The sequence below is a fragment of the Mycteria americana genome, chromosome 4 (assembly GCF_035582795.1).
Source record: "Mycteria americana isolate JAX WOST 10 ecotype Jacksonville Zoo and Gardens chromosome 4, USCA_MyAme_1.0, whole genome shotgun sequence".
Taxonomy (NCBI): domain Eukaryota; kingdom Metazoa; phylum Chordata; class Aves; order Ciconiiformes; family Ciconiidae; genus Mycteria; species Mycteria americana.
In genome coordinates, this window is record NC_134368.1 from 77,767,557 (window position 1) to 77,786,775 (window position 19,219).

The following is a 19,219-nucleotide window of genomic DNA, read 5'->3' on the forward strand; positions in this document are numbered from 1 at the left end:
AAACTGAAAAATATCTCAACGTTATCCAAATTAGTGTTGCTTGACATGGTTCATTCAGGAAATTGGCACAAACCAATTCATGTATTTGGTTTTGTGAGGCTATGTCGATCAACTGCTACGGCAAACCTGGCCTCCTGGGTTACACCAAGAACAATGACATTATTTACGGGGGATTTTAATGTGTTCAACTGGAACAGATGTAATGTTTTCAAAGCAAGTCAGCACTTCAAATTTCAGTATCTTAACTCATCTTGGTGTTGGCTATGTTATTTTCAATAAGCAGGCAAGTAACTGGTAAACAGTTTATTACCCATCATTTAGATGTCAAATCAAGCATATTTTATCAGGATTTCAGGAACCATCTAGTTCCTTTAAGAACATATAACAGAAATTTTAAAGTACCAATTCAGATACCAGCTGCCACATAATAAATTTTTAAGCATTTAGTCACACAAAGCAAGACTCTTCCTTGATGTATCTTCACTGATTGCACTGGAGTTGTATTAGGAATTTATTTGGTGTATGCCACATATTCTTATATTTTCTAAGTAAGTAGAGGACATCTCAGAGACACTTAAAAAGAAAGACAAAAATAAAAAAGGTAAAATTAAACAAAAATACACCGCACAATAATTTGTGAAATACTTAAGGTAGTGATTATTCAACTATACCCTATTTGCCCCAACTGTTTTTTTAAAAAGGGCTCTGATAAGATCATCGAGGAGTTTAATCTAAAAATGATGCCCCCAGTTTGACCCATGTTCAAGAGACTATTGTACATGTGTCACTGCATCAGAAATAAGTATCAAAGATAACTGGTTTTCTGAAGAGCCTGTTCAACAAAAGAGACATTAGTAGAACCCAGAGCACAAATGTATATTAACTTCTTCTTTATTAAAAAAACCAACAAACAAAAACCTACAAATAAACAAAACCCCACCCCCATTTACAGACTCTCTCAGAACAAAGACATCCACACCCACAAATAATGTTACAATCTCTATGCCAGCACTTGCCCAATCGACATCTTTGTCGACTTCCTCCATAATCACATCAGATTATTCAGTAAAAGGTAAGGGACATCACAATTAAACAGAAGAATTGCAATTATTATAATACATTACTATGACTCTTATTTATTAACTGAGTTTGTAAGCCAAACCAGGGGGGAAAATTCTGTATTCTGCTTCATGATGTCTCCCTGCCCAGTTATGCTTTGGAGATCTCTGAGTCAGTTTTCAGGTTTCTGGTTTCAGCAACCAGAAACTGTTGCTGGAGACCCCAGACTAATGGTGAGGAAAGCACTAGAGTAAACTAACTACAAAGTAAATTAACTCTGTAAATAATTCAATACACAAATCAGTAAACCAACAGACCAGTACCCTGGCTTTTCCCTGTGTTTCCATAGGTCTAATGTAGGTTCGTTCCTCATCTTCGATGGAACGTTGTTTCTCTAAATAATTTCAAATCAGATGTGCACTCTATTTTAGCATAACACAGATAACAAAAACAATGTATAGAAAAGCAAGGAATGTCATTGGAGGGTAAACAAAATTTATTCTGAATTTAAGGATAAACAAACCTAACCAGTTTATGAACAGACAAAGTTAATTAAGTCTTATGGTACATAATAAGGTATTTAAATTCAGGTAATTAGCATAAGTAATTAATGAAGAGGTTCTGATGTAAGTAATTACCAAGTATTAACACTCTTAAAGCCAAATTAAGTCCAGCATTTCTCTGTTGTCCAACATAACTTATGTTGTCCCTCAAGAAATCTATCATCTCCAAGTGGTTCAAGTTATTAATTACAACAGCATGTAATGAAACCATCAAAATCTTTAAAAGAAACCTCATTCCTTGCCAGTGTTTTTCTTCAAACTTTCTTACTCCTGTCAGGCTGAAGAAGCAAGTGCCAATGAAGCTGCTTGCTGAACTGGTTCAGTGACTTCTCTGTCTGACTGCTGGTGGCTCCTGAAGGTGCTAACAGGAAGGTCCAAGATGAAGTTGGATAGCCAAATCTGAAAGAAAGGCGCAGATCGTGCTGTTACCAAGATGCATACCTCCCTTTTTTTCTAGTCTCTCACTGACGTATGATAACAGTGCCTTTTTAGGGGCACTGTTGCATGTAAAATATCAGCTGCCATCAAACGTTTGTTGGCTTTCCACTTATGTTAGTAACATTAGCTCAGCTGTGTGTAGCCTCCTAAGGCATAGTCAAAAGGCTGTTGTTTTTCTTCTCAGTCATATGATTATGTCAGCTTTGTTTTGTTGTAGGAAATTTTAATAACTTCTTTGGAGTTTTAATTCTTAAGCTTTTTCTATTTTCATTCTACTGGAAAATAGCAGATGTCGAAATTTTTATACATTCATCCTTATACTGACGTAGTTCCCACATTTAAAAACAACAAGCTTTGTTAATTAGTTAGTTAAACCTAACAAACTATGGACTAGTTAGTCTATCATTGAACTCTGTTACAATAACAGAACGATTAATCTGCCACAATGTTAACAAACAGTTCCAGGATGAGAATATAATTGTATTTTATCTTGAACAGTAGATATGTGGTCTCATGGAAGTAGGTCCTGTCAAACAAAGCTTGTTCCTTTTTTTGGCAGGGTAAAAGCTTTGGTCAATAGAGATAGTAGAGTTGGTATCATACGTCTGGATTTTGCCAAAACAATTTTAATTGTAAAGACAGATCATATATGGAATTAACTTGGTCATAACAGCTGGGTATAAAATGAACCCACAGAGAGATTTCAGAACAAAGGGATAATAGTGAGTGGGACGGTTTGTAGCAGTCCATATATAATTTTAATATTCTACATGATCAATACTGTGCTAAAGGATCTTTAATGACAATGTTTCTAAATGACATAGGGATTGACAAGATAATAAATAGTGATGTAAGGTCACTGCTATATCAGGACCCAGATCATTCTACTACAGCCCAGTGCTTATGTCCATAAAGCAGATACAAGGCAAAGAGTGCCAGTTATATCCAAAATATGGGTGGCTGCTTTGGAAAGCTCTTCCTGCATGAAGATTTTGGATAAAAGGCTCAATGTGTTCCCAGTGCAGTGCTGTGTCAAAAAAGGATGATCCAGACAGTATGTCTCCAAAGTAGCAAGGACTGTGCTTCTGTCGAAATAAAGCAAAACAAAAATTGCTAAAGCTCTGTTAAAATACTGTGTCCAATTCTGATACCTACACTTCAGAAATTATCTGAGTTCAAATGATAGTATAGACATGACAGGAGAGCTGGAAATTGTGAGTCTTATCTGACACACCTCATGAAGCAAGGTAGGCCACAAACAGACATGTGGGTTGTGGGCAGGCAGCTGCCTTACCTGTGGAGAGCTGATACACCAACAGTGCTTTACAAAGAGTAAAGTAGTCACTAGGATACCTAAGAGTAGTTAAATATAACGTCCAGCTGGCAAGTAGGGAACCGCTTTTTATCAACCTGCAACAAGTTGTCCCTTTGCCATGGGAGACTGGCAGAATCTCACAAAAGATTGGCCTAAAAAAAGCTGTCATTCACAATGAGAGAAAAAGTAGCATATTCAAGAAGAGCTGTCGTAATTAGAGGGAAGTGTAAAAAATGCATCGCAGAACATGAAACCGGTTTATTTAACCATCCTTGGAAATGTAGGTTCCTCATCCAGACTGAAAGCCTGCCGTCAGTTTGTTTGTCCTGAATTTGACAGTATTCCCAGGCAATGAAAATGTTCTGGGAAGAGAAACAGACAACTGGATATTATCTTTAAAGTTTGATGCTTCCTGTCAGATATGCAAACATAAAAGAATTCAGCTGTAACAGACCTCCTGGTGGGTAGGTAGCTTTAGTAAAAGCTTCTTGTTGAATATGGGTAAATTAGAGAGTCACTGTCGAAAGCTCCTGCCAGAGGGTCAGGTGCACTCCCTGCTGCCTTGCTGCATGCCTGAGACTGTTCAAACACCGCTCTTCTGTTCCACCTCTGGCGTGCCAAGCTCCAAAACGAGCTGCTAGCGCTCCGTGAAGATCCACCCTGCTGCTCTGTAGGTACCCAGAAAAAATGCCAGACATTTCCCTTCTAAGAATCACCACATCAATAGGAACAAGAATGCCCTGCTGCTAGCCTGTTATTTTGAAATCACCTTTCACTCGAGCTAAAGTAATGCAGAAGCCAATAAATTTTTTCATTTATGGCAGACAAGACAGGTGAGAAAGGTTATAGAAAGGAAAATGGTAAAAAAAATAAGAGATTTTTTTTTTTCTTCTGCAAAGCATCAAATCCAAAAATCTTCTGTCAGCATCCTTTTAATGAGGTGCAGATGCTTATCTAGCCTATGCAGTTAGGGCACACTTTGTCCTTACACTTTGTCCACAATGAACTTGCTTTCATACTGGTAAACATGCTCCCACCTCTTGTTGCAAACTCTTGGGGCTTGTTTGGGATTCTTTCTGCTTCCTTCTCGCTCCTTGGCCTTGAAATATTTTGGTTCCAGATTTCCTTGGGACACATTTTGATATTGTCCTCCTGAGACAATAAATTGTATTTCTGGTGGCCTGGTACTGAACAGCTGCCTCAATCCTACAGAAATTAACTCTCTCCTATCAGGCAGGTCGTGTTCCAATTTGGAGTAAAGACTTGAGACGCGTTGAATCTTATACTTCATAAAAAACGTACATCTTACAGCAGGCACTTGACACAAATGGGACTCATGTATGCAACCAATCCATTAATGGCTTTTGACACTAGACCCCAGGAGTATAAAATTATTCTGGGATGATAAAGGGCTTGAGAGTGACTAACCCTGTCCTGCCGTTAAAGGATACTGTGATCACAGCCGGGTAGCAGATACTGTGTTTTGATTACTTTTACTTGCAGACTTGCTGGACGACCCAAAGCAAGAATTACTTTGTATGATTCAGTTTGCTCATCTGTAAAAGTGCTCATAATACGTACTTGCAGGAGCATGATAGAAGTGATATTATTTTTGAATGCTTTGAATTTCTTCAATGCAGGGTGTTATAGGCATATAAATACTAAGGTTTGTGGCACTTGAGTTGACCACATACTAAGAAATCTCAGACACTTTTTTCCCCGCTTTCTGTTTCATCCCACATCACACCTAAAGCAATGTCCTCCAGTCTTTTAAAGCTTTAGTACTATTTATAAAATAAAACAGTTCTCACAAATGATTTCTTTAATTCATTTTTCAAAGTTGAATGGCATATGTTGAAGTTTTAAATCTAATGGCATAGAGATCTTTAAACAGTCCCATTCAGTGTTAAAACCACACTGAGGTTCCAACCTGGTAAGTTTTTTCAACAAAATAGTACAAAACAGCCTGGGGCAATTAATCCTTTGTTTGCATCTAATATTTTTTTTTATTTCTATTATAACTCACAGGGCTGGCCAGAAGTGCTTTATTTTGTTCCCAAACTACATGATGAAAAAGAAACTTTTTAATGGAGCTCTAAGATCCGAAAAAATACACATAGACAAGCATTTTACGTGAGGGATAAAAATATGCAATGGGCATACAGGAGAAAATATTTGCATTGGCTTCAACAAAAAGGTCAGCCATGATAGCACAACACCTATTTTTTATTACTGTGAAAGCAGATCACGTTTCCATCTAAAAATGCCTTGATACTATCTACAACATAGCAACAAAAAGACACAGTATGACCTCATTTTAAATGCCATTTACTTGAGTGATGACATTGTATTTCTTTCCAGTTTTATTCAAATGTTCTAGAACGCTTAATGGAAAATAAATAGGATGTTAGAAATTATGCTTTTGGTGTTCTTTATGCTATTAATATACGTCACCCTACTCGCATCTAAAACTAATTGGCACTAATAAGGCCTGGCAGCTGTTTTCAGTGCTTACCATTTTGCATGCATAACTGTCTGTGCCTGCTGTTGAAAAGCAAGTTAGGAATGGCAAGCGGGAGGAGTTCCCAGCCTCTGATAATGCTGCTTTCCTTCTTGAGGTCAACTGCACTGTTCACAAAGAAAATTAACTTCACCACCAGCTCTGACTGCAGCAGAGTATCATTTGGTTATTCTCTCCTAAAATGTCGGTGTGGCTTTAGTAGTTCTACTGCAGGTTGTTGGCAGTGATGACATCCCTAGTATGTAATGCCATCAGTACTCCTATGACAACACAGGAGCGCTGACGAGCCTTGTGTGTGTGACATCCTGCTTTTACTAAAGGAAGCTACTAGGAATTTTTGCCACTAATTTTAGCCAGGCTAGAATTTAACTTTCAATCTACTTGGCATGAAGGTTTTAACTAGAGCTGGTTTGAAAAAAATCCTGAAATTTCTTCTCAAAGTTATAAGAAATTTTCTTGTTTAGAGTTTTTTCTTTAAAAATACTACCCCCTCCCAAACCCTTCCAGTTAAAAGGACAAGGTCATTTCAACACTACTACAATTCAAAATAATCTGATTCTATAACAAATTCAGAAAGGGTGCAGAAGCTCTTCTGCATTCCCATTTAGATTGCAGTCTCCTGCCTTAGTGACAATGACAAATATTCCCCGTGGTGCAGCAGGACCGACAGCAATCAGTTTCTAAGCGCTCATCAGAGACGGTCACTTCCCTCGCCTGAACTTTTTACCTACACAGCAACAGCCGTGTGACCGCTACCTCAGATGAAGAGTCATTTCTCCCGTGACAGCATGTCCATCTCCACGTGGTGAGCACTGGGTATCCAGCTCCACGCCAGCACCGGGTGATGAAAGGCTAAACACTACTGTAAAGCTACGGCCTGCGTATGAAGTTTGTGCTTGGAACACGGTTTTAATATTTTCTTTGGGGTTTAATTTACTCTTCTCAATATCTTTAATAAACCTAAGAGAAGTATCTGATCAGAGAGTAACAGTTTTCTGACTAAAGGGAGGCCAGCGAGTCAAACTTGGAAATCAAAAGAGTGTTCAGAGCTGCAAGGGTACAAGACACGTTATCTATACATACTACTAGCATACCCTCCGAGCATGCTTCCATACCTGCCAAATATACCGGTTTATTTTAGGGCTTTTCAGGCCCTCAAAAATTCCCCCCAGTCCTAGGCAGCAGGCACGCTGTGGCCTTCCGCAGCAGAGGTGAACTTCACAAGCGGCGTTGGGCACGGCAGAGAAGGGGCAGGTCAGGAGGGGCTGCGGCAAGAGGGCGGCCCCACCGCCTCTTGTGAACGGCTTCCCCCGCAGCCGAGGCCAGAGCCCTCTCTCCCTTTCAACACCCAACTTCGCAAACTTCCCCGCGCCAGGGGATGAAAAGGCCGAACCTTTCAAGGCAGGCGGTTACAAAGGGCAGGTCGCCATCTCCTCCCCAGCGACCCTGCAGAATAGCGCCAGGGACGGGCCGCCCGCCGGCGATGGCTGCTGAAGGGGCAAAGCCCCGCGGCCGTGCCCCGGCCACCGCCGGTACGACCGCCCGTGCCAACGGCCGCGCCGAGGGAAGGCCCGCCGCCGCGCGCACGCCGCAGCCCCGCCCCCCTCCCCGGCGCGCGGCGGCCCCGCCCCACCGTGCGCGCAGGTGCGGGGAGCGCGGAGCGCGCCCCCTCCACCCGCGCGAGGCAGAGCGAGCGGCGGCGCGCGGGTGCCCGGCGGCTGCCGCCGGCTTTGTGCGGGAGGCGAGCGCGCGGCGGGCTGCGTGGCGTCACCGCCGGCGGGCGGCGGGGCCGGGCCGGGCCGGGCGCTGATGTCACTGCTGCCCTCGGCGCTGCGGCGGGTGCTGGCGGGGCCGCCGCCCCTGGCCGCTGCGGCCGCCCCTTCGCGCCCGGCGGTGGGCGGGTAGGCGGCGGGAGCCGCGGGGGCATGCGGCTGCCGCCCCTCCGCCCTGCGCCCGCCGGTGCCCGCGGGGCTGCGCCGTCCGCCGCGGCGGCCGGGCATGGTGGCGTCTGATGCGGACGGTGCGTGCGTGAGTCACCGCGCCCCGCAGCCAGCCAGCCGGTCGGGCCGGCCTTTGTCTGCGCTGGGAGCATGTGGGTGAACCCCGAGGAGGTGCTGCTGGCGAACGCCCTGTGGGTGACGGAGCGGGCCAACCCCTACTTCATCCTCCAGAGGAGGAAGGGGCACGGAGGCGATGGCGGCGGCGGGGGACTGGCGGGTAAGGGCGGCGGCCGGGGTCCCGGGGAGGGCAGGGCGGGGCCGCGTTTCGCGCCGTCTCCCTCAGCGGCCCCCCCGGGGCTGGCGGCGGGTCCCCGCCGGCCGGGCGGGATAACGGCCCTCGGGGAGCGGCAGCCGCGCAACCGCCGTGGGGCGAGGCGTCGTGCGCGGGGCTGCAGGGGACCCTCCCCGCTCCGCGCCACCTTCCCGGGCGGTGCGGGGCCCCGGCGCCGTGCCGGGGGGAAGCCGGCGTCCCTGCCGCGGCCGAGGGCGGCGGCTGATGCCGCGCACGCCGCTGTAGGGCGGCGGGGGCCTGGACGCCTTGTTGGTGTTCAGGTGCTTGGCTGTGTGGAACACGCGGAGCCTTCCCTGAGGCTTTACGCACCGCGAAGCTTTGTGCGGGTGATCACCGGTGTCCGATGCCTTCATACGTCAGGGTGTGACTTGCCCAGATGCTTGCAGGAATTTCATTTTTGATCCTCTAACAGGCGTTGTTTAAAGTAAGACCAAGTCGTAATTCACAAACGCGCGCTATGAGAACAGATTTGCTTCGGCTTCTCCGTATTCTTTGGATGTCCTTGTAAAGTGTGATCCCTGAATGCTTTGTTTTCGACCGCTGGCAACTGGAGACACTTTTGTAGACGTTTGGGTCATAGGCATCTTGGTCTCTGTAATACTGTGCCTATATATTTGTCAAAACCTTTCACCATTTTTAGGCAACGTATACGCATTTCTATTAAACTGGAGACACAGAAGCCGATGGTGTTACCACTAGTCCTTCTTGAATTGGCAGAAAATAGTCAAACTCGTTCTCTGAAAAGCTGTGGTTTCTTCCTTACCCGCTTGCATTGCAACTTAGTTCTTTAGGCTAATCAAAATAAACATATCGACTACATCTATGTTTGGTTCAAGGTCCTGTGCATATTTACCAGGAGAATTAAGTGTTTCTTCAGCCTTTGAATGCTCTATGGGCTTGTAAACAATTTATGATCTAAACTAACGCACCACCGTAAAGTGTGTTTTCACGTAGGCCCTTGAGATCTTCAGTCTTCTTCAGTGTTGTATGTTGATAAACCACCTCATTCTTGTGTGGAAAGTGACCAGCAGCCCCCCCATGTTGGCTGTAGATTTTTTTTAATTATTTTTTTAAATTATGGACAGTGTTGACAAATCCATAAAAAGAATTTCTTGCCTTAAAAGTTTGCCCCTGCTGTGTTTATTGAGGAATTCTTTGCAGACTCTCCTTTCATGGATTACCCCCTGGCTTCTTAAGGATTTCTTCCTCTGTCTTACTGTAGGTGGTCTGACAAGGTGTTCTTGTACCTTTCTGACTTTGTTATCTTTGAATTAGAGATCGTTGGAGATACCCAGTCAATTTTCCAAACATTTCTTAGTTATTGGGGAAACATTTTGAGAATTTGGGGTTTTCTCTTCAACCTGTTTTGCACAGTGCGTGTATCTCTAGGCCTTCTTGCAGTTGTGTATATAATAGTCTGATTGATGATACCACTGTACAGATGGAGAGATCACTTTTGAAGATTTAGTCCTTGAGTGGGAGTAGGATTCATAAATGTGCGCTCCTTCTTTTGCAAAGGTCAGGTAAGCTGGCAGCGTTTGGTAGGAGTTCAGAATACATTTCTGAATTTCTGCCTTTTTTTTTTTTTTTTTTACCCTTGGAATTTAAGTTTTTGTGCACTGTACCCATTATTTTAGTATGTGAATGCAGTCTGTATAGTGAATATTGATTTAGAATGTAAAAGTTCTGTGTGTATTTAAAAAACTACTTTCCATGTAGCCTTTATTAGTGTCTGTGCTTTGCCTGGAATTGCAGCTGCTGTGGGATTGAGGTAGTAGCAACAAGTAGCTAAACAATTTCTAGGGATTTTTTTTGTATAGGGAAGGGCTGGAAAAAAGTTGTAGCTTTTTTTCAGTATATTGCCAGGACCATAACTAAACAAACACCCACTACTAGCATGCAGAAAGTTATTAGTGCTGGTAGTATTGAAAGGGCTGTATGGAACTTGTCAGACCTTGCCATTTTAGCGCATGGGTTTTTGACACAGTGGTCGACAAGAGGTGGGAGAGGAAGAAAGAAAGGGGGGTAGAGTATCCAGGCCACTCCCAGCTTGGTAGGCACAGTAATAAGTGGAACTTATGATTATTTGTTTTTCATGGAAATACTGGAATTTTACACCGGTTGTTCTAACAGCTGTGCTCTGCCCATTGAGGGCCAAGGCAGGTGAAGGAAGCTAATGGATTGTTCTTGGTAGGTAAGATTGGCTAAAAGCAAGATATTGAGGGACCTAGCTGATCCTGAGGGTTCAAAATAAATCAGTCTGCTGAAATGGCCAACAGGGTACATCGTTGGTAATAATGATAGCATTTAGAACCCTGCGGAAGTTCTGTAGATCATAATGATACAGTTCTCTTGACAGAGGTGGAGGTTAACTGGATTCGGTGGATCATAATGATACAGTTCTTGTGACAGAGGTGGAGGTTAACTGGTTGAAAGTATAGAAACAGAAAAAAAACTTTTTGTGGGTGTGTTCTGGGTTGGTTTTTTTTTGTTGTTGTTGTTGTTGTTAATTGCCCTTTCTGTAGTGACATAATGCTGAAATTTGCTCAGATATAATCTAAAAAGTTACCCACCCATGAACTGGTATAAAACTTGGCCTGGTTGCTCTGTGGGAAACCAGATTATGTGTCCTTGAAGTTGACCAGAAATATTGTATGTAAGATTTTTCACTGTGGTGGGAGTGGTCTGAATTTATATATGCAAGAGAGGATGTAAATACAGCTGTCCCTTTTTTTTGTGATCTAACTTCTGCTGACTTGTACTCCCTCGTTATTGACTCTTGAAGTCATTTGTCTTAAATTGTAGAATGACAGTTGACTTTCAAATTGATGAGGCTGTGGGCTTGATTATATGAGGTGGCTTCGCTCTGGAACTTAAGCAGTGGTTCGATAATGAGAGGCATTGATTCTCTGGCATTGCCCTCAGTTCTAGGTTTGCTGTGAAACTAACCGGTCAGCAAACTGATCAGGGTTAAGTGTAATGCCCTTCTCTCCATCTACGAACATGTCAGACTTCGAAGAGCTTAAGCTGGGGCCGCACTGTAATGCGGTTGCATTGGCATAGCAGAAGGAAGAGATAGAGCACTTTCCTGTGGATGAAGAGGAATGAGGAGAGAAGGCTGGGGACAGACCTCTTCAGAGAACACTGTGGCTGGATGCTGTGAGTGTGAAAATGTGGCTGAAGGCTGATGATTACCCTCGAAGCAGCTGCCAGTGTCTCGGTGTTACCTGTCCTCCATCCTGTTACCATCCTGTGGACAGAGGTTACCATCACCAGAGCAAAGTCCAGAAGACTGCCTCTTTTAGGTCTTTTGACACATCTCAATCTAAAAACAAGTAGTTTGTATAGCCTTGGGGGTGGGTGAAAGTAATTCTCTGTGGCTTTATGTTGAAGCAGAAGAGCAGTACTCGCATTACCTGTTCTCCTGGATCCACTCTGAGGACAGCAACCCTTTGCAGGAAAAGGAATATCACTCGCTTTGGAGGAAGGTGTGAAATATCAGCCCTTTCTGTGCTGATTCTCTCCTCTTAGCCTCGATTTATGTAACTTAGTTGAACAGAGAAAGCTCTCATTTAAACACTGTTTTGGACATTGGAGACATTTTCTGCACCTATCTCAATATTGGATTGTAACAAGTTAGAAGCATGATGATCATCTTGTTATGTGTTAGGGCAGTGCCTAATTAGTGAGTCCCTAGAAGTCATCTCTGCTAACAAAATGTATCTGATTAGTAGTTTACTTAAGAGATACAGCTTTTCTACTAAGCAGCGTGGATCCATTTTTATACGGAATTAAGGCCTGGACTCTTTTAAATGATTGTGTCTGTGTCCGTACCAGTCACATCAATGTGACTTTCCTTTGTAAGCATGCCTTAACTGCAGGGTTGTTTGGGTTTTGTTTTCCTTTTTAACAAAAGAAAAACGGGAAAGGCTTATAAGTTGGATTTTAAATTGGATTTTCATAGCTGTTCTGCAGACTCACATTATCTTGCATCACTGCATTAATCTTCCAGGACAAGACCAAAAAAATATACTTTTCTGCTTTAAAAGTAGTTGATGGTTGGTGAGCTTTCTCCATGATGGAATTGTTTCATGCCTTGCATGTAATGCCATGCCTGTATTTTGCTTCTGTGTGACCCTCACTCAAGAGTTTCATCTTCCTTTTGTTCACCAACAGGGGGAAAAGCCTTTTCTTTCCTCTTATTTTTCTCAAAGGTGCCAGATGTTTTTAACGCTCTCTCCTTGATACCTATTCTGTTTCCTGCTTGTCAGCTGCCTGGGCAGCCTGGCAGTTTGGTCTGTCTTCCTTCTCCCGAGGGATCCAGTGTGTTACATGGCAACCTGCATCAGCTGAAGCAGAGGCATTTGGAGAGAACATGAACCCCTATCTCTCCCATCATTTGGGCACTGTGCCCTGTATGACCGTATTGCTTTCATTGACGTAAGGGTCTTGAACATGTCATAAACTTTATAAATAACTAAAAGGCTCATGTTTTTGTGTTAAGTGTTTCTTGCATTCTGATGCAACAAATAGGTTAAAAAATGTTTCTACCTGCTTTCTGCTATACTGTGGTAATGCTTGCCAAGCTCTTTTCTTTGGAAACAATATTGCAAGGAATTAGTGCGACTAATAGTTGAGGGCAGAGCGATGTATTCACTTAGGGCTTACAGGAAGAGAGATTGAGGGTGTGGTACGATTAGCTTGTGACTGCTGCGCTCCTTTTGTGTGTTTATGTTTCTGTGTGAAGTGGAGATGAAATTCCAAGTAATTTTGTTTAAAATGTTATCGTAAGATCTGTTTCAATCCCAAGGCAAATAAATTGTTCTTAGTTTGCAAGAACTGTTTTTAGGAGTGAATTATTTTGCAGACAGGGTGTTTATGCTTACAGCTGGGGCAGTGCATGTGTGACAGATTCAGTACGAGTTTGTAAGTCCATGAGATGGAGATGAGATGTTGCCAAAGATGATTCAAATGCTTAAGCAGAAGGGACCAGATGGAAATTTGCTGACTTCTGGTGATAAAAGAAATTGATGAAGTACTATCTTTCTCCCCAGATATTTTTGCAGAAGGGGTTATCATGTAATTTCCACATTGGAAAGGCAGAAGGGAGAGGTTCTCAGCTCGGCTGGCTGATGCAAGCCTTCAATGTCAAATCTAATATAATTTTTAATACTGTGACAGCGTTCTAACTCAGAACACTTTTCTGCAGCCTTGCTGGGCAACGCAATTAGTAGCTCAAATTTGGAGATAAGATTCTATCTTGCTCTCAACCCCGAGGGTTGAGGAAGAGCTTGCTTGACAACGTGTTTATACTTAAGATTTAGAACAGCTTTTGGCCAGTATATCATCTACCTGATGAAAGGATGGTACATGCTTTAACAAACTTGACACTTTCTGTCCTTGTTGACTCAAGCAGTTAGGATTTTGTATATCAAACTAGGTACACTTGAGTAGAAAGCATGTGCTTTCTGATACTTGAAATACAACATTTATCAAAATGCATGCAATTAGCATAACTGACATGAGCAGTCAGCCTATCCATCAGCTTTCCATGTTCATTTTGGCTCATGGGGTGGAAGCTAGTCTCTTCCACTCCGCTCTGTCATTTGGTGTTACACCAAATCTGCTTTGATGCTGCTGACCTTCTCGTTGGGATGTGCTGTGGGTGTTTGCTTCTTCACACTAGTAGATTTCCGCTTCAGGAGGACATGCAGATGTCTAGGGTTGAACTGCTATTTGATTCTCCACATTGACTCACCAGTCTTTCTGTTGAATTCCCAGATGATTTCATGGGTGCTTAATTGGAAGGTGTCTCATTTCCTGCCTAATGCTTCTCTTGATCTCCAGTTCTTACAGGCAATGCACTGTTTGCACAGATACAGTGCCTGAGATGTTGCTTGGTGTAGCTCTGGTTTCTGTACTGTAATACTTCATGGTCAAAGACTTTCTTTGATGTTACTTCATCTTTTACACTTTGAGTAGTGTGACCGATCAAGGCCTCTGAGCAGGGCTGTCATTTGCCGTTTTTGCCTTCTGACATAATATTATTGCTTGATACATGGAATTCAAGGATGGGCTACTATTTCTCCCAAGATCTCTGTTGGTATGAGACCCTTTTGGAAACGTCACACAGGATCGCAATATAATAAGCAATAAATGTCTAGGCCTCTTAGTAATTTTCTGTATTATACCAGAGTTTGTATTGCTTACAGAATTTTCGGTATTACTCTCTGGTCCCATGCTGAAAGGTATAGAGAAAGTAGCACTTCTTCACATCAGTTTCCATATTTCTATCACTCCACTGTCCAGTTATGCATACTTGTAAGAATATATCGTATTTCACAGAGGTTTGAGCCCTTGACAGTTTCAGTTAGAGTTCTATAGAATTAAAAAAGGTTCCACAAAGTATGCTGGTATATACTCTCAAATGCTTTCTTGAGAGTTACTTAAACCGTATGTATTCTCATATGATTGTTGTTCTTGTAAATATTTGGTGTAGGCAGAGTCCATTCAGCTTTCTCAGTTCTTCCCTAAGATTTGCAACCGCTACTTTTTTTATTCCTCATAGTATCACACTGTGTATGGCTTTTTCCTGTAATAGACAGGAGTTGTTGCTGCCACTGACTTCACTAAAGTATGATGATACAAGGTGTACAAAGGGCTGTAAGCATTTGACTTAAATCTTGCTTTTCTTTAGCTCTTTGGTTGCTAATCATGCTTCTGATGTCTGTTCAATGTTGATATTCAGTAATCTACATTTGCATTTTGCCTTTAAATCTGGTGCTGAGGTGGGCTTAGGTTCTGGAGGAGTTCTTCAAAACCTTTCCATTTGTTTTCTTTTCAAAAGAAAAGTTGTAAGTATTTTTTAGGCCCAATTTCTGATTGTTCTTTTTTCTGAAGTTGCCCCATAGGGGTGTATGAATTCCTACCACAGCAGCAGTCTTAGTTTCAGCTAGTAAGTTCTTAATATGTTTTTTGGTTCTTTCCTCACAGTCCTGTCTTGTGCTTCCCCTCTGTGTTTTCCAGTATTTCATTAGCCAAAGTTCTTGGGATTTTCTGTTCAGCATCATTTCTTTCCCTGGTAAAGTGCCTCCTCTGATAGCTTATTGAAATCTGATCTATCTGCAGGTGTTCAGTCAGAACAGTTAGAATTAGAGTATTTTTTTTCTGAAACTATTGCTTCTCATCAGATTTAGCTTGCATTTGACCATGCTGTGCTTCAGGACTGTTCCTTAGTTCAAGCTGAATTTACTGTGCACACTTCAGTTCTCAATTTGTACCATTGATTTTGTGGGCTAGATTCAGATTACAATTGGGTTTCTTAGTTTAGTGGTGGTGGCTGTTGTTTTTTGTTTTGGTTTTGGTGTTTTTCTTCAATTGCTCATACTTACTTGATTTGTTCTTTAATCTTATATAGTTTATCTGAATCTTATGTTGGTGCAGATGTAGTTGATTTAAATTTTGCTCTTGAATGAAATCTGTTTAATTTGCTTATGCTACTCTGAGAGAACGAGATACTTAACAAGAATTAGTTTTGAGTAGAATTCAGTGACTTCCTTGCTGTTTGGTCAATCGTTTTTGGTCATGGTTTTCCTAAATGTGTTTTGGTTTTGTTTTGGTTTGTTTTTTTTACAAACTTGTGAGTAAATTTTTGTATCACACCTTGACAGCATTTGTTAACTCCATCTCTACTCTTTTTACTGTTTCTCCATCACTTCATATAGCCTGGTGTGATTGACACGTAGTATAAAATTTATTTTCTTCAGGTGTGTGAGATTATTTGTTTGTTTTTTTGTCCAAATATCATTTTCCTCTGTGTTGTAAGCCTTCACATTCCTGTAACTGTCTAGCATGTCCTGTCAGTGCTCATCTCTCTACTCAGCCTTTTCCTACTTCTGCTAGGATTTTGTTTCAGGTCAAGTCTAGTGGGCTTGTTTCTGGGAACTTATTGTTTGGATGTATTATTGTGTGAGTTACTGCTTCTGGACATTTCATCATCTGTAAACTGGGCCTCAGTGGAAATAAAGGGAATTCTTTTGCTGTGTATGTATCTGTATGTAGTGATAGATATAGATTGTAATGCACATTCTGGTTTCCTCTCTGTTGAAGAGAAAAACAGCAAAATTTTACAAGTCTAAAATATTTCAAATGTTGCTTAGTAGATAACACTGACAAATGTGGTTACATCTTACAATGATTAGGGCCCTTTGGCTTAGCAGATGAAGTTACAAAAAGTTCTAAAAGCTGAAAGTCTAAACCCAGTCAGATTGAGGTTCGAGTTAAGATACAGATTTTTACAGGGGTGGTCATGAGTTGTTCGGACACCTTTGTTACTGCTTTATCCTGCAGTAGTCAGGCCAGATCATCACATTGGCCCTTCCTGAGGTTTGTTTTTTTTTTTTTTAAAAATTAGTGGTTAGGTTTTCAGTCTTCTCTCATTTGTATTTATCAGCCTGAAGACAGAAAAAGCAAGTACTGTTTTTGCTGCTTGTCTTGCTAAAGGTCAGCAGAGTGACAGTACTTCCTCAAAGTCAGTTTCACTGAACATGTTTGAAAACTCCTGTGCAAAGGAAACTGGGCAAATCAGGGCTATATAAAACTGCATTGGTAGAAAGAGCGAGCAACAAAGGCAGGTGTTGGGGAAGACTTAGCAAATCTTAGGCCTTAATTTCAGAGGAAGGATTTGTTTTTCTTGATACCACGTTACATGTCCATATAAGCCAGTGCTATATAACCCACATGGGAAGACAGTTATCAAATAAGTATCTAGATGTTATTTTGCTTTCATTTATATGAATGAACACCTATGAAACAGAACTGTATAACCCTTCATAAAGTTCCAAGGGTGGTATTCACAATGAAGAGGTTATTTTCATACTTTTGTGGATACTATTACCAAGACTGGAAGTTTAACATGGTAATTACTTTTGAGTGGTGTATAATATTTACTATTCATTTGGGCTCTCCCATGAGATGAAATCAAATAGAAGTGACCCACCCCTTTAAAAGGATTTGTACATAATGTTACCTATGGAGTTCAGATTGTTGCCCTAGATTGAGTTTTGACAGACAAGTAATTGGATGACCTCATCCTGTAATAACCAGCGAGAGCGCTAATCGCATAAACACGTGGACTGCCTTGAGAAAGACTGGAAGAATAATGATTCATTATAGTTACTAGGAAAAACAATAGCTTGTACTGTACATTTTAGCTATGTGTTGTTATGAGTTATTGTTTTTATAGTCCAGGAAGTAACACTTAAACTTCAGGAAGAGTTTATTCATTGTCCATGGAATCAATATAAAACGGAATGCTCAGGGTGCAAATATGACTTAAGTTGACCCTATTGATTGAGGTTTTCTCAGAAATCACCTGACATCTACAATCCAAATAGGTCCCTTGGATGTTTCAGGTGTATGACTGGAGCTCATTATGTGTCCATCTTGCTTTAGTGGAAAGAGAAGGGGTCATCAGCACACCTTTAAATATTGGGAACCATTTAAGCAGTGTGTGTTTCATTCAGTGTTGGAATGTCACGATGCCTGTTTTGAAAAATTCTTACTAATGACACATGTGACTTTGCAAGCTTTCCTAGTTGCAGCGTTGCGCTCATACACCAATAGGCTGCTGACATCCATGGGACTATTTGAGTGATAGCTCATGGGCATGACTCCAAGAGTCACAGTCTGACCTGCATTAAATCTTGGCTCTTTCGGAGGGTATACTTCTGTATTTGCTGTATGTGCTAAAAGGATGTATGCTGTTTGTTTAGGCATTTTTAAGATAAAAATCTCTTAACCGACGGTGTCTTGAGAGACTGTGAGGCTGTAGATTATGTTAGAGTAGAACTGGGAGAAGGATGTGGGAGGGCTCGGCTCGGCTCTCAGGAGCTAGGTGAATAACACATGCTTGTCATCTGGGAGGAGGGGAGGGTGTCCCTGGGTAGCAGCAGTATCAGGTACAACAGTGGCACCAACTGCGGAGTGACCTCCTTCCAACTCTAGGCAAGGTTTGATGCAAGTTGCCTGTGACACTGAAGAATTATCACAGGTCACTGGCGTGTGCTGAAAGCACCTCAAGTCTGAGGGCTGCATGGTTAAAGCTGAATGGGAAGTGTCACTGTCTGATACTGTCCCGAGCTTTTTGATAGTGTTTGCTGTGCAAGAAAGTCATGGTTGCTGGTAATTTTTAAGGTCTGAAGTGTCACTATTTATTATCATTCATAAACAGTAAATAAATTTGCTTCGGTGTTTTAATAAGGTGCACTAGAGGTAATATATTATCCAGGTCTTCACTCTTGAATATGTAATCCAATTTAGCTTGAGAACCCTGTGTATTTTAGCAGGTAAAACACTGCAGGCTCACAAACATAATCGTAAGATTGCTGTCAGGGGGACTGTAGAAAGGTGATAAAACACACACAAAGATCAAGTACTCTTTATTTAAATCAAAGCGTGACCTTTTGTGAAAGGGTTACTGGTTGTCAGTAAGAAAATCCTTTTAGAATAAAAAAGATTTTTCATGTGTAAGGTGCATAAACTTGCTTTTCCTTTAAATATGCCAGTAACTGGTGTTTTGCAAAGAAACTTGCAAATTCTTATGAAAGATTAAAAAATAATCACTAGTTATATTTTAAAAGAAAGAAAAGAAAGAGGGAGAAATATTCCTGCAGCAAAGATCTGTGCCGCAGATATCTAAATAGCTGAAAACATTGTGACTTATTACAGGTATTTGATTCCATATACTCTGAAGTGTGTGTGTTTTCAGTGGTGGTAACTTAAAATGTACCAAGTTGATTCTACTGCAGGGCATCCCTTGATTTCATTACCGTTTGTGGGCAATTTGTAATCAGTCTGGACTGTAAGCTGTCTGGAATGCTGGTCCCCAAAGAGCAGAGAGTGCAGTGGTGCTTGGAAGGGTCTTAACTGGCTGAATCAACTGGCTTAGTTTTCAAATCAAGATGACCTACCTTTCTGGAAAATATCCTTTGGTCAGATGGAAATCGTTTGGTTTAAAGGGGGTCTGTGTTA

The 19,219-nt window shown here is 41.9% G+C and overlaps 1 protein-coding gene and 1 long non-coding RNA gene across 3 annotated transcripts in view; one reads left to right on the top strand and one right to left on the bottom strand.

Annotated features, from left to right (window-relative positions):
- Positions 1-1,368: 1,368 nt before the first annotated feature.
- On the bottom strand, positions 1,369-7,447 carry LOC142408738 (uncharacterized). 2 transcript variants are annotated; one of them, XR_012775395.1, is made up of 4 exons: positions 7,012-7,447; positions 3,643-3,737; positions 1,853-2,021; positions 1,369-1,453 (listed from the first exon to the last, which is right to left on the bottom strand). It is a non-coding gene; the product is annotated as an uncharacterized LOC142408738 (long non-coding RNA). The 2 variants fall into 2 exon arrangements; XR_012775394.1 differs by having other exon boundaries at positions 1,375-2,021.
- A 124-nt stretch (positions 7,448-7,571) lies between these two features.
- TBC1D9 (TBC1 domain family member 9) overlaps positions 7,572-19,219 on the top strand; it is a 55,517-nt gene continuing 43,869 nt past the window's right edge. Inside the window, exon 1 of the mRNA XM_075501024.1 lies at positions 7,572-8,113. Within this exon, the coding sequence (XP_075357139.1) occupies positions 7,987-8,113 (127 nt within the window). The 5' untranslated portion in view covers positions 7,572-7,986. The remainder of the gene's footprint in view (positions 8,114-19,219) is intronic.